General features: G+C 49.1%; 1 protein-coding gene across 10 annotated transcripts in view; it reads right to left on the reverse strand.

Moving 5' to 3' along the window:
- The window catches only part of PLEKHM1 (pleckstrin homology and RUN domain containing M1), a 47,780-nt gene extending 28,312 nt beyond the window's left edge, over positions 1-19,468 (reverse strand). For 3 of the 10 annotated variants that reach the window (XM_057715271.1, XM_057715278.1, XM_057715280.1), the window contains exons 1-6: positions 19,335-19,468; positions 16,478-16,621; positions 13,355-13,443; positions 10,981-11,228; positions 8,774-9,400; positions 3,126-3,522 (exon numbers count right to left, since the gene is read on the reverse strand). In XM_057715271.1, the coding sequence (XP_057571254.1) occupies positions 3,126-3,522; positions 8,774-9,400; positions 10,981-11,228; positions 13,355-13,402 (1,320 nt within the window). In that variant the 5' untranslated portion in view covers positions 13,403-13,443; positions 16,478-16,621; positions 19,335-19,468. Of the gene's footprint in view, positions 1-3,125; positions 3,523-8,773; positions 9,401-10,980; positions 11,229-13,354; positions 13,444-15,777; positions 16,038-16,477; positions 16,622-16,672; positions 16,804-18,189; positions 18,256-19,334 lie in introns of those variants that run through there. The other 7 variants (XM_057715274.1, XM_057715273.1, XM_057715272.1 and 4 more) reach the window with 7 other exon arrangements.

Genomic DNA, 19,468 nt, shown 5'->3' on the forward strand with positions numbered 1-19,468 from the left:
GATATCTTCTTACACTGGAATACTACAGAACAATGGAAAACAACAAACTAGAGCCTCAGGCTATCTCACAGACATAATGGTCAGTGAAAGAAGTAAAAGAGTACACACTCTATGATTCCATCTATATGAAGTTCAACAACAGGAAAAACTTTAAGGACTGGAAGTCAGATTAGTGGTTTCCTCTGGAGGGAGGCAGTGAGTGGGAGAAGGCACGAGGGAGCTTTCTGGTGGCTGGAGATGTTCTATATCTTGATCTGGATGGTGGTTACGGAGTGTATGTGATATACAATTACTCACTGAGGTATACACTGAGGACCTGGGTACTTTAAACACATCATTCCTCAAAAAAAATGTTAAAGGAGAAAGTGGGACAATTCAGTGGGGAAATAATAGTCTTTCCAACAAATGGTGCTCGTCTGACTGTATAACCACATGCAAAAAAGTGAAGTTGGATCATAGACTTAAATGTAAGGGATGAAACCATAAACTTTTTAGAACACATGGGAGTAAATCTTCAAGACCTTAGGTTAGGAATGAGTACTTAGATTTGACACCAAAAGTACAAGCAACAAGAGAAAAAACAGACTACCTCAAAATTTAAAACTTTTATGTTTCAAATGATGCCATCAAGAAAGTGAAAAGACAACCCACAGAATGGGAGAAAAATCTGCAAATCATTTCTCTAATAAGGGTCTAGCGTCCAGAATATATAAAGAACTATATCTCAACTTATTAAATAACCCAATTTAAGAATGGGGAAATGTTTTGAATAGACATTTCTCCAAAGAAAATACACAAATGGCAATAAGCACATGAAAAGATGCTCAACGTTATTAGTCACCAGGGAAATGCAAATCAAAACCATAATGAGATACCTCTTGTCCCCCACTAGGATGGCTACAATAAAAACAAAAACAAAACAGACAGTAAGAACTGTTGGCAAGGATGTAGAGGAATACGCTGCTGGTTGAAATATAAAACAAGGCATGGGCTTCCTAGGTGGCGCAGTGGTTAAGAATCCGCCTGCCAATGCAGAGGTCACGGGTTCGATCCCAGCTCCAGGAAGATCCCACATGCCGCGGAGCAACTAAGCCCGTGTGCTCAAAAAAAAAAAAAAAAAAAACAACAAGGCAGCTGCTTTTGGAAAACAGTTTGGCAGTTCCTCAAAAGGTTAAATACAGAGTTACCATATGATCCCAAAATTCTACTTCAAGGTATGCATCTGAAGAAGTTAAAACATATGTCCAAGCAAAAAATTACACATGAATGTTCACAGTAGCATTATTCGTAACAGTCAAAAAGTAGGAAAAATGCCAATGTTCATTCATGAATGGATAAATAAATTGTGATACATCCATATACTCAGCAAAAAAAAAAAAAAAAAAGAATGAATGAAGTACTGATAGGGGCCACAACATGGATGAACCTTAAAAACATTTTGCTAATTGAAAGAAGCCTATCACAAATGTCACATATTATACGATTCCATTTATGTACAATGTCCAGAGCAGGCAAATCTATAGACAAAGTAGATTAGTGGTTGCTAGGGGTTGAGGGGGGTGAGGCAGGAGGGGAAAGGGACAGGAGTGGTTGCTAATGGGTGGGGAGTTTCTTTCATGGGAGATGAAAATGTTTTCAAATCAGACTGTGGTGATGGTTGCACAACTCTATGAACACATACTAAAAAAACCAAATTATACACTTTAATTAGGTGGATAGTATGCTATGTGAATCCACAATAAAGCTGTTAAGAGAGTGGGTGGGTGTGCCTCTTCTAGTCTGGCCCATCCTGAGTTATAGGATCTGGAAGGATAGACACGTGTGGATGGAGCTGAAAGAGCAAGACTACATCCCCAACACAAGCCCCAGACAGTAGCTGGGATGAACTCTGGGTTGTGCGTGCCCTGTGTGCACATGCACTCCAATTCCTACTTCTGCTTTTCGAGATCCACCAACAACTGTGAAATGGCACAAGAGCTTGCGTTCACAGCTTGACTACTGCTTCCCTGGGCCCACAGTTCCAGCCTCTACCCTCGGGGTCTCTCTCCAGGACAGTCCCAGGGCTGGCTTTCTCGGGTCATCAACACACTGGACTGGCTTATTCTAGAACAGCACTGTCCCACAGAAATACAATGTGGGCGTCACAGGTCACCTTAAATGTTCTAGTAGCCACATTAAAAAAAGTTTAAAAAACAGGTGATATTAATTTTAATAGTATATTTTTATTTAAAATACCTATTTAGGGACTTCCTTGGTGGTGCAGTGGATAAGTCTCTGTGCTCCCAATGCAGGGGGCCCGGACTCGATCCCTGGTCAGGGAACTAGATCCCACGTGCATACACAACTAAGAGTTTGCATGCCACAAATAAGGAGCCCTGGAGTCGCAACTAAGGAGCCCACCTGCCACAACTAAGACCTGGCGCAACCAAATAAATAAATATTTTTTGTAAAAAAAAATAAAATACATATTTTAAATGTTTTCATTTTAATGTGATCAATAAACAAATTATGAATGAGACATTTTACATTCTGTTTTTCCTACTAAGTCTTCAAAATCCAGTGTTTATTTTACACAGCTTATCTCAATTTGGACGAGCCACATTTTAAGTGCTCAAGAGCCACGTGTGGCTAGTGGCTGCCCAAGTGGACGGTGCGGTTCGAAATCTGGTTCGTGTTGCAGAATGAGTATTTTTAAAGCCCGGTGTTTTAGGACAATGTTTATTTAATAATAACAAGTACTGAGGAGGAAACCAAAGCTTAGTGAGGTGAAGTGCCTCGCCCACGGGCGTAAGCTGGTAAGTGGCAGTGGTTAAGAGCAGAGACTCTGAGGTTGGGTGAGAATTATCTTCATCACAGGGTCGATGTGCAGATAACAGGAGACACCCGTGGGAAGTGAGAGCGCAGAGCCTGGCTCACATCCACCACTCACACCCCAAGGAACATTAGCTCCCTCACCACATGCTATTAATACCAAACGCTGCAGGGCGCAGGGCTCAGTGGGAGAAGGCAGGGACCACTCGGGTCACTAGCTGGGGAAACCCTGCACTGGCTCTGAGACATTCACCAACACTCCGCCCCCACCACCATCATCCCCCGCCCAAAACAACCCAGCTTGGACCACTCACCGGACTGGTGGGTGAGGGAACCACAAGGCTCAGCCGAGGTCTGTCATCCTCCAGGGGCTTCCGCTGGCCACTTCCTTGGCCAACTGCTCTGGCTGCCTCTCTCACAGGACTAGGAGGCTGCTGGCCTGAAGTGCTCCCCGAAGGGACAGCCTGGGCCTTCAGCCAGCCCCAAGGGCCACGCGCCTGGGAAAGAGGCTCCCGCGTGTGGGCCCCATCTCGGGTCCCAGGGGATGCTTGGGCAGGGCGGGGCTCCACAGGTACCTCAAAGGGCGGGGGTGTGCTGGTGTCCAGGCCGTGGAGGGTGAGCGAGGCCTGCAGCACGGGAACCTCCGTTTCTGGGCTCAGTCCCTCGGTGGGCACAGAGTTCACCTGGGCTTTGCTGAATTCCGACAACACCCTGGACGTTTTTAAACAAAGAAACCTGTGTGACAGGGTTGTCAGCTGGAGTGCCCAAGGCTAAGTGGAAAACTGCTGTTTTATGATTGAATAAAACAAAACAAAACAACCCCCACCCCCTTAATCACCACTGCGCTCCCAGCTCCCACGCACACACACGCCCACCAACGTGGCTCCCCAGCGGGGACTTGGGCAGGCTGGGTGGACAGGTGAGTTGTGCAGCCCAGGATCTCAGGTGACTAAGCTCACAAAGCAGAGGAAAGGACTCGAACGGATTGCCTTTTACCCTCTGAACAGGCTCGCCGGGCCTGGGGAGTCTGCGCAGCCAAACAAACCCGTCCCTGCCCCAAGCCGACCTCGGCAGCGCCTTGGTGAACGCATGTCTCAGAGCTGGGCTCCAAGACTCCGCTCCTTGGGACACAGGCTTGGGCGAAGGGAGGACCCGCTTTGTTCCCAGAACAGGATGTGTTCCTGACGGGACTGGCACTTCCTGCCCCTCAGGGGTGCGTCTGGGCCCAGGGAGCCAGTGTCACTGCCTTTGTGTACACACACACACACACACACACACAAACATACTTCTGGGTCTTCCGGAATGTGCACTGGCTAGTGGCTGCTCCTCCCTCCCTCTCTCGAGGCTTCCAAGTTGTGTTTCTGAATTAAACCTATCTGCTGCCTCCACCTCTGCTTATGAATCCAGTGAGGACGTCAGGGACAAATGCAGGTTCTGGTGGCAAGAAAGCTGTCTGGAGCCCAAGAGATCACACACATCTGCCCTAATGGCTTAGACGGGGTGTAGAAGACACACCAAACTCCCCTTAATGTGGTTGAATGGAAACAAGGATTTTAGAACTCAAGTTTTCATCTTCTAGGTGAGCACTGCTCTTATTTACACCATCATAACCTCAAACAACATTTTAAGACATTCTAGACAAGAAGAGGTGACCAACCCATGCATTTCTGGGCAACTGATTTTCAACACAGGTGCTGAGACATTTCAATGGGGAAAGAATAGTCTTTTCAACAGATGGTGCTGGGATCAGTGAATAGTTTCATGCAAAAGAATGAAGTTGGACTCCTATCTCACATCATAGAAAAAAATTAACCCCAAATGGATCAGAGACCTAAAGGTAAGAGCTAAAACTATAAAACTCTTAGAAGGAAACAGGTGTAAAGCTTCATGTCTTTGGATCAGGCAACATTTCTTAGATATGACATCTAATGTATAAGCGACTAATAAAAAATATAACTAATAAAAATATTTGCATATAAAATATACAAATATTATCATATATCTGATAAGAGTCTAGTACCCAGAATATACAGAGCTCTTACAATGCAATAATAAATAAATAACCCAATTTAAAATTAGGCAAAGGATTTGAATAGACATGACTCCAAAGAAGATATACAAGAACTTCCCTGGTGGCTCAGTGGTTAAGAATCCACCTGCCAACACAGGGGACACAGATTCAAGCCCTGGTCCAGTAAGATCCCACATGCCTCAGAGCTACTAAGCCCGTGTGCGGCAACTACTGAGCCTGTGCCCTTGAGCCTGCGAGCCACAACTACTGAGCCCATGTGCCACAACTACTGAAGCTTGCACGCCTAGAACCCGTGCTCCACAGCAAGAGAAGCCACCGCAATGAGAAGCCTGTGCACAACAGAGTAGCCTCCACTTGCTGCAACTAGAGAAAAGCCCACGCACAGCAACAGAGACCCAGCACAGCCAATAAATAAAATTAATTAATTAATTAAAAAAACAAACCTGTGCTTTCATTTAGAGAACAATGGGGAAAATACATGTATTATAATATTTATGTGTAAGTAAATAAAAATCATAGCCTGGAGAGTCTGAATGGCCGCCTTATAAAGTCCTCCCGACAAGTGAGCCTGAGCCTGGGGTTCTCCTGAACACGTGGACTATTGTGCTGGTGAGACACAGGACTATTCGCCAGCAACAGCCACGAATACAAGCACAGAGGTGGGCTGCACGTGCTAAGAATCCTTTCCCCCGAGGGAAGGCCTCAGGACAATGACCTCCGACAAATATTACTAAGCAAGGTTTTGCAGCAGTGCACAGAGGGACAAGCAGTAGGAGAACGGATGTCACAGGTACCCAGCAGTAAAATGACACCACCGCCTGGTGAACGTGCATGCTGTGTCAGACGCTGCTCTAAGCATCTAAAAGATCTAAGCTCATTTCATCCATCTCCCCGGCCTTCCTCTGAAGCATTCTCCTTTTTTTTTGGTCCACTCCACTAGGCCACCAGGAAACGCCCTCCTTTGAAGCATTATATCCCCACTTTACAGATGAGGACATCAAGGTCAGAAAGGTTGAGTGACTTGCCCGAGATGGCAAAGCTGGTTGATGGAGGACTCAGGCAGTCTGGCTCCTGAGTCCACACTCTCTACCACTAGACTGTACCTATGCTTCCCAGTGATCAGTGTAATTCAGACCCAACGAACACAGAAGAAGCTGTGCGGGGCAGTTAATCCTCTCTTCACAAGGCAAAACTGTAACTTGGTTTCTGCAAAACATGAATAAGTTTCATTTGGAATGTTATGGGTTTTGCACTTTATATTTGATTTGTAGATTTTTATTTTTTGGCTGCACCACACCACTTGTGGAATCTTAGTTCCCGGACCGGGGATTGAACCTGGGCCCTGGCAGTGAAAGAGCCAAGTCCTAACCACTGGATGGCCCGGGAACTCCCAATTGGCAGATGTTTTGATTTTACAATCAAGAATTTTAAGCATAACGTGTTTATGCCTAATTTTGAGTTATATACATTTAAGTAACATGATAACTTAAGCGAACTCAAGTGTTTGAGAATCTTTACCTTAAGGGTAGAGTATTTAAGACAGTCTAAGAAACGCTGGTCTCTGTGGATGCTCTAAGACGAAGATGAACTTCCAGCCCAGCTCTAAGAATGATAGCGCTGGCTGTGTGCTTGTGCGTGTGTGTGTGTGTGTGTGTGTGTGGTGTGGTGTCTGCTGATTCCTCACGTCATTGTCCAGTGTTGCTCTGTACATCCTGATCTCTTCCCTTGAGTTCCCCTGGAACACCCAGGACAACACTTCCCACACAGGGTGGATGGTCACTGATGCAACCACCTTAAGCTGGGATTTTCCAATCACAAGACGCAGGAAAGATAAAGGCAAGGCACATGACAAAGAGAAGGCTGGCTGGTCTGTGGGAGGACAGAGAGACAACCAAGGGCTAAGACAGGTGACTGAGCCTCAATCACGCCACGGGCCCAGCCATCTCTGGGGAGGGGCTGCTCCTTCCCAGCACGTTATATCTAATCTTTCCGTTTGACATGTGAAAATTCTACTTGATGTGCTCAATGTTCAGAAGCCGTTTCTGGGGCCTACCAGACATGCTTATGCGTGCAACTCACTCATGGGCATCTCATTTGATTCTCAAATAGCCCTACAAGGGGATTTCCATCATAAAGGCAAAGAAACAAAAAAATAGATAACTAATAAGGGCCTAGTGTAGGCACAGGGAACTGTACTCAATACTCTGCAATGACCTATACGAGAAAAGAATGTAAAATTCAGTGGATATACGTATATGTATAACTGAATCACTTAGCAGAAACTAAAACAACATTGGAAACCAGCTATACTTCAATAAAAATTAAAAAAAAAAAAAGATGAAGAAACAGAACCTCAAAAAGAGTTAGCAATGTACAGGACATTACTGGGCTTGCAGGTGGCGGAATGGGGCTGGAAACCAGATCTGCTCCAGGGCCCGTCCATGACACCCAATCCTGGTGTGACTCCCACACAAGGCGGGAGCCCTATAAAGACCTGAACCAAGGTGGGGGGAAGGGCGGGAAACAGCAGGAGAGGAAAGAAGGTCCTAAACACAGCTGATGGAACACAGGTCCTCCTGGAGGAGATGCTTCCTAAACGGCTACCATTTTTTACCTATGAGATGAACACATATCCAAAAGTTTGATAATACCTTCTGCCGATGAGGCTGAGAGGACACAGGCACACCCCTAATGGAGTGAAAATAGGCAATATCTGTGGAAATCACAAATTAATTGATCCCTTGGCTCAGCAATTTTGCTTCTGGGAATTTACTGAACAGGGATAGCTTGTGTGGACCTAAAGGACCACACACATAGGTTATTTATGGAAACCCTGAACTCCAGTGTCCATTAAACTCAGGGCTGATTCAATAAACTAAGGTACATTTATACAATGGAAAAACCTGTAATAGAAAAAAAAAAAAGAGGAAGCTCTGATATGAAAAGATCTCCTAAACAAGGTATAGAATGGTGTATTTATAATTTACGCTAGCTTTTGTGGAAAGAAGTGGGAGACTAAGAAATAAGAAAGATAAAAACCTCTAAGGGAAAAGATTCTGAAAACATTTTATATATATGTTATATATACTCATCTATATATATTATATATATAACATATTATATATATATAAATAATTGAATCACCGTGCTATACTCCTGAAATTAACACAACACTGTAAATCAACTATACTTTGATTAAAAACAAAGAAATAAGAGAAAAATTTAAATCTGCATATTTATATTTGTTACAGATGGATGCATTTAGAAACCCTGGGAAAATATGCAAGAAATTAATAATTATGGTTACAGGGGTGGGAAAGACTTTTCACTGTATACATTTTAGATTTTTTTAACCATAAAAATAGATTATTCAAAAATTAATGTTAAAAAGCCTGAATGAAGGAAGGCTCTCTACCCAGGCTCCCTTCTCCAGTCAAGTTCGTCACTGCATGTCCTCCTCCTCCACACACTCTGTGTCCCCATTTGCCTGCCCTATCCGGGCATCACTCAGGTTCTGTGTCTCCAGAAGAGCACCCTTCTGCACTGTGCTTCACTGTGCTTTTTGGAAGTTGCACGTAGAGCTCTGAGCTATAATCTTCCTTCTCTCTAGACGAAGACAAGAAGAATATTTGACACTAAATCTCAGACAGATTAAATAACTTGTCACACGGCACTCAGAACAGAGCTGGGACTGGAACCACCTCTGAGCCCCGTCGAAACACATTTTATGCCTTCTCCCCACTGGCCCCCGCTGGCCTCCAGGTACAGCTCCCAGAAACTCCAGCCCCTGGCCCCTTGGTCTGACTTATGCCCTAACAGAGTTCTGTGCTCAGTGACAGGCAATCACACTGAGCTCCAGGGAGAGAGGGCAAGAGGAAGAGAAGAAGGAAGGAAGGAGTGAGCGGGAAGGGGTGGGGGAGGGGCACTCACTCTCGCAGAGACGGGTCCGAATCTTCGGCATTTGCCGTCCCCAGGTCTGAGTCGCAGGACATGGGCTCCTCGGAACGGTCTGGACTCTTGGAGCCATTCTCTTGGAGGAGGCAGCTGTCAGAGTTGAGGCTGCCAGAGAGCTGGGATGAACTGGCCGTGTCCAGGCTGAGTGAAGAGGCCGTGAGCTGCCTGTTCCGCCGGATCTTATGGCCCGAGTGCTGCACCTCGATGTCCTCCGAGCCTGAGGAATGGGAGATGGAATCCAGAGACTCCTTCCGCTGTAGTCCTGTGCCAGAGGTAGTGAGGACATCGAGCTCCGAGAGCGGGCAGAGCCCAGAGAGGGCCAGCGGGGTCAGGGTCCACTCATTTAGGATGGCAGACTTGTAGGAGAGCTCGAAGGACAGGGATGTCAGGCCCTGCAGGAAGCTCAGGAGGAACTCGCCCTCCTCGGCATCACGGAGCAGGGCCGTGGGCTGGTAGTACTCGCACAGGCGGGCCTGCTCCTGCAACAGCAGCTTCAGGTAGCACTCCATCAGGCCGTCGTTGAGGGCCAGCCGCAGCCAGGCCCGGCAGCGGCCCACATCCGTGCTCACGAAGATCAGGTGCTCCAATTCCGAGATGATGTGTCTGGGAAGGTGGAGAACAAAAAATGACTGCAAGTCACTGAGAGGTCATTTTATCCACTGGTTAGCAAGAGCCAATAATGGCGACTGCAAACATACACCGGCATGAAAAATTCTTGTGTTCCAAGGGGAACTTAGAAAGATTCAGCTCTAACCCCCAACTTTTTTAGGTGAGTGTCCTGAAGGATGGTTGCTATTTTCATGACAACTACCCATCGGGCCCCTGACATCATCTGCTCATCCAGGACATGTCCGCTAAGCCCCTGAGGGCAAGGTCCTCGGAGCTGTGAAGACACAGGGTAAAGACATGGTCCCCACCCTTGGTCCAGGAAACCGCCTTTCAAGGACATGCTGAGGTGAGCCCTGTTGTAGCAGAGCTGGGGTGGGGACCAGGCAACCATCTCTGAGTTGGAGTAAGAAAAATGCCATAGAAAGGGTAGTATCTGAGCTGGGCCTTGAGGGATTGGAAGAGGCAAAGATGGAAGGAGAGCCTTCGAGGCACAAGGGACTGATGGAGAAAAAAGCATAAAGGGTAGGAAAGCAACAGACTGTAACCGGAGTGGGGAGTGCTCCAATTACAGCACGCGGAGGAAGAGTGGGCGACTGGGTTGCAAAGCCAGGTGACGCAGGGTCTTGAGTATCAAACAGGGGAGGCAAAGTGGGGTGATGGCCCCCACACCTGGCTGCGCATCGGGATCACCTGGGGAACTAGGCCAGGATACAGGTTCTGGGGCTCCAGCCAAGTGAATCAGACCCCAGGCTGGCATGTGGGAGCCTGTGGGCTACAGGGCTTTGCTCAGGAAATCGACGTGCCCGCATCCACACGGACTTCAGGGTGGGGTGCTCCAACCCAAGCCGACCCCACCTGTACCAAACTCAGCTCCCGAATGCCTTGCTCTGATGTAAGTGCCCCTCGTCTCACTACCACCATCCCTGTGCACCTCTCCTCCACGGGAGTGTGGACTGGACTCTTGCAGAACCCAGTGATGGAGCTCTGGTCAGCATAAGCTCAGTAAACGTTGGCTGACTGACCAAAGGAAAGACGGAATGAAATAAGGGGGACAATTAGAAAGGCACTGCCACCCCGGAATGAGGTAAGAGCCTGAGACAGGGCAGTGGCAGTAGGAATGGGAAGGAAGATCAGAGACTGACAAGGCACCTTTGGGCAGGAGGTGGCATTTAATAGCCTCGAGAGGCACAGTGCCAGCTGCTCGCTCCAAAGCCCAGGCGGTTCAGGGCAGGGCTGGCAAGACAAGTGTGTCAGGGTACATATTCAGATGCTCCAGCTGGATGCCACTCTTCTTAAAAAAAAACAAAAACAAAAAAATCCCCCAAACCCTACCTTGTTACAAGTATGATACTTAGCACACAGCTGTGCAAACATCCTAAGGCAGGGGCAACAGACTTCTGGCAAGGCCCAGACAGTAAAGATTTTAGGCTTTGCAGGCCACACAACCTCTGCTGCAACTACTGAATTTGCCAGAGGGGGGTAAAAAGAAGGCTCTCGTTCAGCGTCCCACACTCTGAAGCTCCTCCCTGACGTGAACCCCCTGCCCATCCCCCCCCCCCCCAAGCGGCTCTCACTTGTGGGTGATGGCTTTCAGGAGGGGCCAGAAGACAGGCTGAGGCAGAGGCTTCTGGTGGGCGCTTTTCTTCCTTTTCCCTCCGGCCTCGGCTCGGATGTGCTTGGCGTGCAGGCCGTGGAGGAAGACGGCCTCCAGGGCGCTGCACATGCTGTTGGCATCTCCGTCTTCGCTCGTGACCACCGTGTCCAAGGACACGTACTGCTTCTGCAGCGCCTTCACGGAGCCCACTAGCTTCTTCTTGATGACCTGGGTGGCGCCAGACACAACACAGGCCTTTAGAGGCTCCTGTGGCGACCCCTGCAATGTAACTCTGCTTGTCGCCAAACACAAGGGTTCACATGCGTGCACATGTCTATGTATCTATGTAGCAAAACTACTACAGGCTAATGGTAGAAGATAGAGAAAGTAGAGAGAAGAAGAGGAAAACTGCACCGAGAAGTGTTATTTTTTGCAAAGATACTTGTGTTTTTTAAATGTGTTTGTTTATTTGTTTATTTATTTATTGGCCGTGCAGCTTGCGGGATCTTAGTTCCCCAACCAGGGACTGATGAACACGGGTCCTGGCAGTGAAAGCATGGAGTCCTAACCACTGGACCGCCAGGGAATTCCCTGTTTGTCTGCTTTTTAAACCAACCTTGAGTGAACGGATAGCCATATAAACCTGTGTTTAAATACTGGCTCCATCAGTTACAGCTATTTGAGCTTGGGTAATCCACCTAAGGCAGGGGTAATCCCACCTTAATCACATGACCAACATTCCACAGAGAGTCAATAAGTGAAGAGTCAAAAGTGCTACTTTAGAGCAATAAAAACCCCCAGAAACAGAAGCCTGGTCCACATGAAGAAAGATCCTAGACCTGGCAGTCAGAGCCTGGGTTTCCTCTCAGCTGTCAGTCACCAGCTGGGTCACTTGAGATATTTCACTTAATCTCTCTGAGCCTCAATTTCCTCATCTGTTAAATGGAAATAATACTTTGTGATTTACAGCACTGGGGGGATTACTCTTTGAGGGCAGGACTAGTTTTTTATCCATCCTTGTGCCCTCAACACTGGGCCTGGTTCCTGGCACATGTACTCAGTAAATGTTGGCTAAATGAATAAATTATAAAATATACATAGTCCTTTGGAAATACAGAGTTAAGATCGTTCTATCATAATACAAGCACATATGTCCAAATTACCTAAGGGTTTGGAAAACGATTGGAAGGGATTGGAGAAAAACTGGTTTGAATTATTAGGTGATAGGATTATGGACAAATATTTCACTGTTTCATTTTTAATTTTAACCAACAATTCATGTTAATGTTCTTTGAAAAGTTAAATGTTCTTTTTTTAGAATAGCTTTAATGAGACATAATTTGCATATCATAAAATTCACTCATTAAAATACATAGCTCTGTGGTTTTTAGTACCTTCACAGAATTGTGCAAGCATTTCCACTATCTAATTTCAGAACATCTTCATTGCCCCCAAAAGAAACCCTGTACCCATTAGTGATCACTCACTATTCCTCTCTCCCCCAACCCCTGGCAACCACGGATTACTTTCTGTCTCTATGGATTTGCCTGTTCTGGACATTTCATAGAAATGGAATCACACAATATGCAGCCTTTTGTGTCTGACTTCTTCCACTTAGCATGTTTTCAAGTTTGTCTATGTTGCAGCATATATCAGGACTTCATTCCTTTTTATTGCCAAATAATATTCCACTGCATGGATATATCACATTTTATTAAACCATTCATCGATTAATAGATATTTGGGTTGTTTCCACCTTTTGGCTACAACGCTATGAACATTCACGTGATGCTTTCAATTCACTTGGGTATATACCTAGGCGTGGAATTGTTGGGTCATATGCAACTCTGTGTTTCACTTTCTGAGGCACTATCAAACTGGTTTCCACAATGGTTGTACCATTTTCCACTCCCACCGGCAAGGTATGAGGGTTCCAACTTCTCCACAACCCCACCAACACTTATCATTGCCTGCCATTTTGATTAAAGCTATCCGAGTGGGTATGAAGAAGTATCTCGTTGTGGTTTTCATTTGCCTTTGTCTAATGTCTAATGATGTTGAGCATCTTTGTATGTACTTATTGGGCATCTGCATATCTTCTCTGGAGAAATCCTTGGTCCTCAGGCAACCTATATTCAGCCTCCATTGTTTTTTTGTAAATCCCCATTTTTATCACCAATAAGATGATCTAGAAAGGGCAGGAACTCCTCAGAGCCTGCTTCTGCTATAACTTTTTCTCAACCCTAGGCCCCTCTTTCTGAGCAGTGCTCACTCACTTCAAAAATGAGAAAAAAACAGTGACATGGCTGTCCCCGGCACCCCTGCCCCCACCCTTGATCCTGCCTGTCACCTACCGGGATGGCAGCCCGGGGGTCCAGTCCATTTTCCACCCCTGAGAGCATCTCCACTCAAGCAGCAGCTCCCCAGGAGAATCACATGATACCTGCAGGGACAGACACGGCCAGATGAACAATCACTGTCCCCAGCCGATCTTGTCCCCACACCCCACCCCCATCGTACTCAAACTGCAACTGAAAGGACTTTCAGTACAAAAGTAAAAACTGAGAGTGGGTTTTAAGGAAGGAAACAAGGAAGGAAAAAAAAGGCTGAGGGACTGGATCTCGTGGGGGTGAGAAGCCCTGTGTGCCATGCGCGGGTCTGTCCCAAAGGGTGGGTAGAAAGGGCTCCTGACTCCACACCAAACGCTGGCACGAAAAGCAGGGAATGAAACGCTACTTTAGATACAGAGCTGAGGCTGCCAGGGGGATGCTGCAGCTGAAGCTGCCAAGAACCCACAGGGGCCGGGAAGCAGGGGCTCACAATTCACATTCAGGGCCTGGGCCCTGCAACTGCCCCCTGACTCCTGTCCCAGCCCAGGGTCGGCCCGCTCAGCGGGAAAACGTACAAGTGAAACGCCTTCAAAAGGAAGGGCTCTCTTGCCACACAGCTGCTTCTCCTTTGGGCTGCAAGGGTCTAGCTTGAGCAGCACAGGGTCATCTCTAAAGGGGAACAACATGGGTTCTGATCTCCATTTGCCACAAACCAGCGAGGCGCACTGGAGCACGTGTCGGACATCTCAAATGGAGACTATGACCGTACAAAACGCTGAGCACAGAGCCTGATATTTCCCCAGGATAAATGTCTCTCTAGCCCTCGTGGATGTGGCCACCCACATCTACAGGCAAAGAATGCCACTGCCTAAATGAGGGTGCGCCCGCAGCTGACGTCAGCACATGGAGAAAGCTCTCGGGGCAGCTGCCTTTCTCCTGGGGTGGCTGAGGCGCAGAGCGGGTGGGGGTGGGCCTGAGCCTGGGAGGGCTGCGGCCTGGTCTGGCCCCACCCCAGCCACTGTGTAGACCAGGACTGGACAGGCACACTCACACCGAAACAGATCTCTAGTGGCCACACAGCGAAGCATGAGCGGACACCAAACACCAAAAACAAAAACAGGTACTGCTCTCAAACACTCATGGCCCAAAGAAGTTAATAAAACCAAGACACGAAATGAGTTCCGTGCCCTTCACAGGATTGCCTCATTCATTCCTCATAACCACCCTGGGAGTGTTTCATGATCTCCGTCTGACAGATAAGAAACAGAAGCTGACCCAGGTCAATGAAATTCCCAAGATCCCAGGGCTGTTCAGTGGCCGACTCCACCACCTGTTGCCAGCACAGCGGCAACCCCAGCTCCACGGAAACCCCCAGACTCCAGAAGGACTGTGATCACCCCCCCTTCCCGAAGGGGGGGGGTGGGTTAGGACGAAGGCAGGGAGGGGCAAGGGGGCAGGGGCGGCCTGGGAGGAGGGCTTTGCAGGTGGGCGCCCAGGTGAGAGGCGGCAGTGGAACACGGAGGCCAGTCTGGCAGGAAAGGTTTACAGGAGGGTGTGAGCGTGACACTTGGAAATGAGAGGGGCAGCGTGGCCCTCAACGGTGGGAGATGCTCTGATTCAATCCCTGGCCTCTGGAGTGGGCAGAGGGTGACCAGGATCCAGAGCCAACCTCCCCAAGTGAGGACGTGCAGAGGGAGGGAGGGGTGTGGAGGGTGGCCCCTGCAGAGCCAGCTGTGGTCATGGCGTGACAGACCCCAGAACATGGGCCCCTGGCCGCAGGCCCTGTCTCACTGCCTCACCCTCACCTCATTCCCCCTCCCACCTGCCAGGGACTCTCAGGGCCCTCCTCCACACTCCAGCCACCAGCGCCCCAGGCAAGAGGACACGTGCTGCAGACAGTCCCTCTGGACAATGCTCCTTCCAGGCCACCTTGTGCAGCCCAGGAGGCCAAATCCAGGTTCTCTGGCTCCAAGACCCTGGCCTCCAATCCCCTTCAGCAATCCCAGAGGCCAAAGGCCTCCCCTCAGGCCTGCCTCTTCTAGACAGGGCCTCAAGCTCCAAAGCTGCTCTTCCCCCAGCCAGCCACAGGCCAGGCCAGGAAGGGCTTAGGTCTCAACAATCTCAGTAACAGCCTGGGTCCATGAAGGCCTCACTAACTAATTAACTGAAAATCACATTCACGGGAGGGAGGGAGGCCTGTTAGTGAGTGGGCGCTCCAGCCCAGTAAGGGTCTGCTAAAAACCCAAAGCAAGCTGACGCTGAGAGGTCAGAGCAGGGTGAGATATGTAACTGTCCCCTAAAACCAAGTGTCAGAAAAGCCACAACGTGGCTGACGACAGCGCAGAGGAGAACGGCCATGTGACAATTCACCAAAGAGGACTGAGGCTTTGGGGTTTGGGCCACAATTCAGGGCACACCTTTCTTTGCAAGAAGCCAAAGCACCTCACCTACATGGGTCTGCTCCATCATGCCTCAGGGGGCAGGAACCCGGCTCACAGGCAGAAGCCTGACAGTCTGTGACACGAGAACTTGCCGATGGAACCACACTGGGGCTCTGGGCCTCCTGACTGCTGGGTCAGCACTCCATCGCTCTCCAGACCCCCCATCTACCTTCCGATGGGACTGCTTTCGCTTCCTGTCCTCAGAACACTCTGCACGGACACCAAAAAGCAAACCAAAGAGAGCGGTGGCTGCAAGGAGACCTAGGCTAAAAAGAGTAACGAGAGAACATGGGCAACATTACCAAAGGGTTCTTCAAACATCCCCGGTGGAGTTCAGCAGAAAAGGTGACTTCTGCCTGCCCTTTAGGCCACTCCTAACCCCAAGAAGTCTACCTCTCCCCCTAAGTACTGATTCATCCTGACACAGCTCTCCTAGCTTCTCTAATCTCATTTACTTCTTAAACCAATCCTGTGAGAGAAGGTTGATCATCCCGGTTTCACAAAGAAAACTGAGGCTCAGGAGACAGAACTCTCTGGTTTCCTTATTCTAAGTCTTGTGTCTTTCACCAGATCAAACAATCTCAGGTCTTTGGTTCCAAGAGTTTCAGACAAAACTGATTACTTAAAGACTCAGTAATAATTAACTTAGCCCTCAAAAGCTCCATTTTTACCAAATAAGGCTAAAATCAACAAGAAACAATCTTACCCATCAAGTCTGTAGTCCCAACCAGCTGAGGCCGGGTCCTTTCCATGGTCCCCAGGTTTCACAGATGTCCTTTCTTAAATGTTCCAACACACAAGAAGGAATTGTTCTGGTTGCTAGCCTTCTATGTATGTCCAATTTCACTTCCTTCAGAGATCAAGAAAGAAAGAAAACAAAAGAATGGCTCATGAGACTTACATTAAAAGAAGAAATGGATGGCTTGGCTTCCCTGCTTCTGAAACGCTCCAGCCACCCGTAAACAGAAACCTCTTCTCCTTAGAGACTTCTCAGCCATTCCCAACAGCCTCCTCTCTACGGTCTGAATCCAATCCTGTACTGGGCTGTTCAGAACAAACAGCCTGATGTTTAAGCCATCCAGCTGCTGTACCAATTGATGAGTCATGGTTTTCAGTTGGAAAAGAATGACAAACTTATCAGTGGGAAAAGAATGACCAAGTTATCTTCTGATTCAGAAAGGCAGCTGATCTTTCAGACATGTGAGTGCTAAGTGAGTAAACTGCACCTCCTTCCTCCTGAAGAAAGCTGGGTTTCTGGACAACTGTCCTGGATTGGGGGCGGGGTGGGGGTGGGGTGGGGTTGGTGCGATGGAGACACTGTGCTGTGGGAACTGGGCTTTGGAAGCAATTGGATACCAGCGGGAGGGCGGGAAACGTCTACCCTGTGATTCCCAAACCAAAGGCTAGTGAGTGAGGCCAGAAATGTGAAGTCAGTGAACACTGGGCATCTTTCTGTCCTCCCTCCTTCCTTCCATTCAGTAACACCCATCTCCCCCATACTCTTGTCCCATCCTTAGGATTCCAGCAGGGACCAAACTCTGAATGACTGAAAACAGGAACTGTGCCCGACACATTCCCCACTGCACGTCTAGTGCCTAGAACAACGCAGAGCACACAGTGGTGCTCAAAAAATACCTGCTGCATGAGCAGAAGAATAAAACAAACACAAGGCTCAGGGCAGGGATACAATTCTGAGGTATACAATTCTTAGCCATGATGCAACTCCTTCCATTAAACCACAATGCCAGCAGGCTGAAACCATTCCGATACATTGCACCTTAAGGGGGGGATACCGAAGGAGAAGGGCAATCAACTTTCAAAGGAACAAGACTATAGATGGCAAGCAAATGCAACGGGTCCTGTTTGGGGCCCTTTAAAATTGCTGCCAAATGGCCAATCCTCGGAAGCCAGGTCACCGGAATTTGGAGAGACGGTGTGGCCCAGAAGCCCAAGAGATGATAAATGCTGAGCATGGGGCCCGAGTGCCTCAGGGATGTCCCTCTGCCTCAGCGACTCAGATATCTTGGCTCCCCAGGTTCACAGGTAACCAAATGGCCAAAACCCAAAGATCCAGCCCCTGCAAAAAGAGGAAGCAATTCAACAGCCTCTGCACCCGCCGAAGCCTTAGCCTCCTGGGCACCCTCTCCCCTACACTCTCCACAACGTGGACCATCATCTCTGGCGACCGCTGGGCTCCCTGTGTTCAGTGTTGGGACAGGTCTGCTATCAGCTCTAGCTGGGAGGAACACCGGGTGAGGGTCCTTCACAAGTGCCAGGACAACACACGTAGACACGGTTCTGTGGCCGCAGCCACACAGTGCTGCTGAGTTTCTCTCCCGCCAGAAACCCAGCCAAAAGGAAGTGATGGATTCCAATGGCCCAGGCTATGAGTGAGCTAGGTGAGTGGCTATTCCTTACCTTCCGGTATCTGGGTGATAGCTAACATTCCAGAAGCCAGCACAAGTCATTTCATACGAATGTGAGACACACAGTCCCTGGGAGAAGGTACAGGGGACCAGACACCCATGGAAAAACCCCTGACCCTGACCCAAGGCGGGGTCTCTACTTCTCCACACTTAATTACCACCTTAGGCTCGGCTCAGTCTCTAATTGCTGGGCTCCCAGCAAGCACCTAAATTTGGTTGTTGAGGGGCAGCCAGTGGGGTTAGCAGGGGATTCTGCAGAAAACTCTCACACTGAATGGGGATGGGGCCAAGGGGGAAATGGGTACAGAGTTGAGGGGGGGACAGCGGAGGTGAAGGGGCAGGAGACCTCAGTTTTTATACCATTGGGTGAGGGTGGTAGGAACTGGGGCACCAAGAGTTGGGGGCAGTTTAGCAAAGACTTAGGGATGGGGGTGTCCTCTGATGGTTGGAGATGGAAAGGAAGTACATGTGGGCCAGGAAGTTAGAGGCTGAGTCTGTGAGGACAAGATACACCTAAACTGAGACTAGGGCTGAGATCAGAGTTATCAAAAGAAAAGGGTGTGCTCAGCAGGGCATCTGCTCTTGCGGTGGGTCTTAAATGAGAGTGGGACAGAGGTGGGGTGTGCAGGATGGGCAAACCTTGGGGAGCTGACCAGGGGGGTGTGGGAGATTCCCATAAGAAAGCTGATCCCGAAAAGGGCAAACCAAAATGGGGGGTCTCGAGGAGGCCTGTGTGCAGCACGAGGACTGCCAAAGGGGCTGAGAAGGGAAGATGAGATATGTGAGAGGGAGGCGGAGGGATGTGGCCAAGGTCGGGGCTGGAACTGGGCTGCAGAGAGGTCAAGGGGGAGGCTGCACTTACGCAAGACCGGTGGTGAGGGGGTGGGGGTAAGGAAGGGCCGGGTCCGGTCACGAGTGGTAAATGGAGGGCACAGGCCAGCAGTGGCAGTGCGGGCGGAAGGCGAGGGTCGGAGTGGGGCGCGGGGCTCGGGCTGGGAAGGGTGAAGGCTCTGAAGCGGGACAGGCTCAAGGCACCCAGGGGTTTGAGATCACGGAGAGGGCTGCCGCCCCTTCGCCATTCGCGTCCCGGCCTCGCCGCCCCGCTGCTGCCCGCCTCGCCCCCGACCCCTAACTCACCAAAGGGAGAGGGGAGGGAGTGGGGGCACTGCCGCGCGCCGCAGCCCCTAAGCCTCCGACGGGACCCAGCGGCCTCCCGGCCACGGACAACAGGAAGCGACTCCTGGGGCGCCTGACGCCATCACGGCCGCTCG

This window comes from Hippopotamus amphibius, chromosome 17 (assembly GCF_030028045.1).
Source record: "Hippopotamus amphibius kiboko isolate mHipAmp2 chromosome 17, mHipAmp2.hap2, whole genome shotgun sequence".
Lineage (NCBI taxonomy): Eukaryota > Metazoa > Chordata > Mammalia > Artiodactyla > Hippopotamidae > Hippopotamus > Hippopotamus amphibius.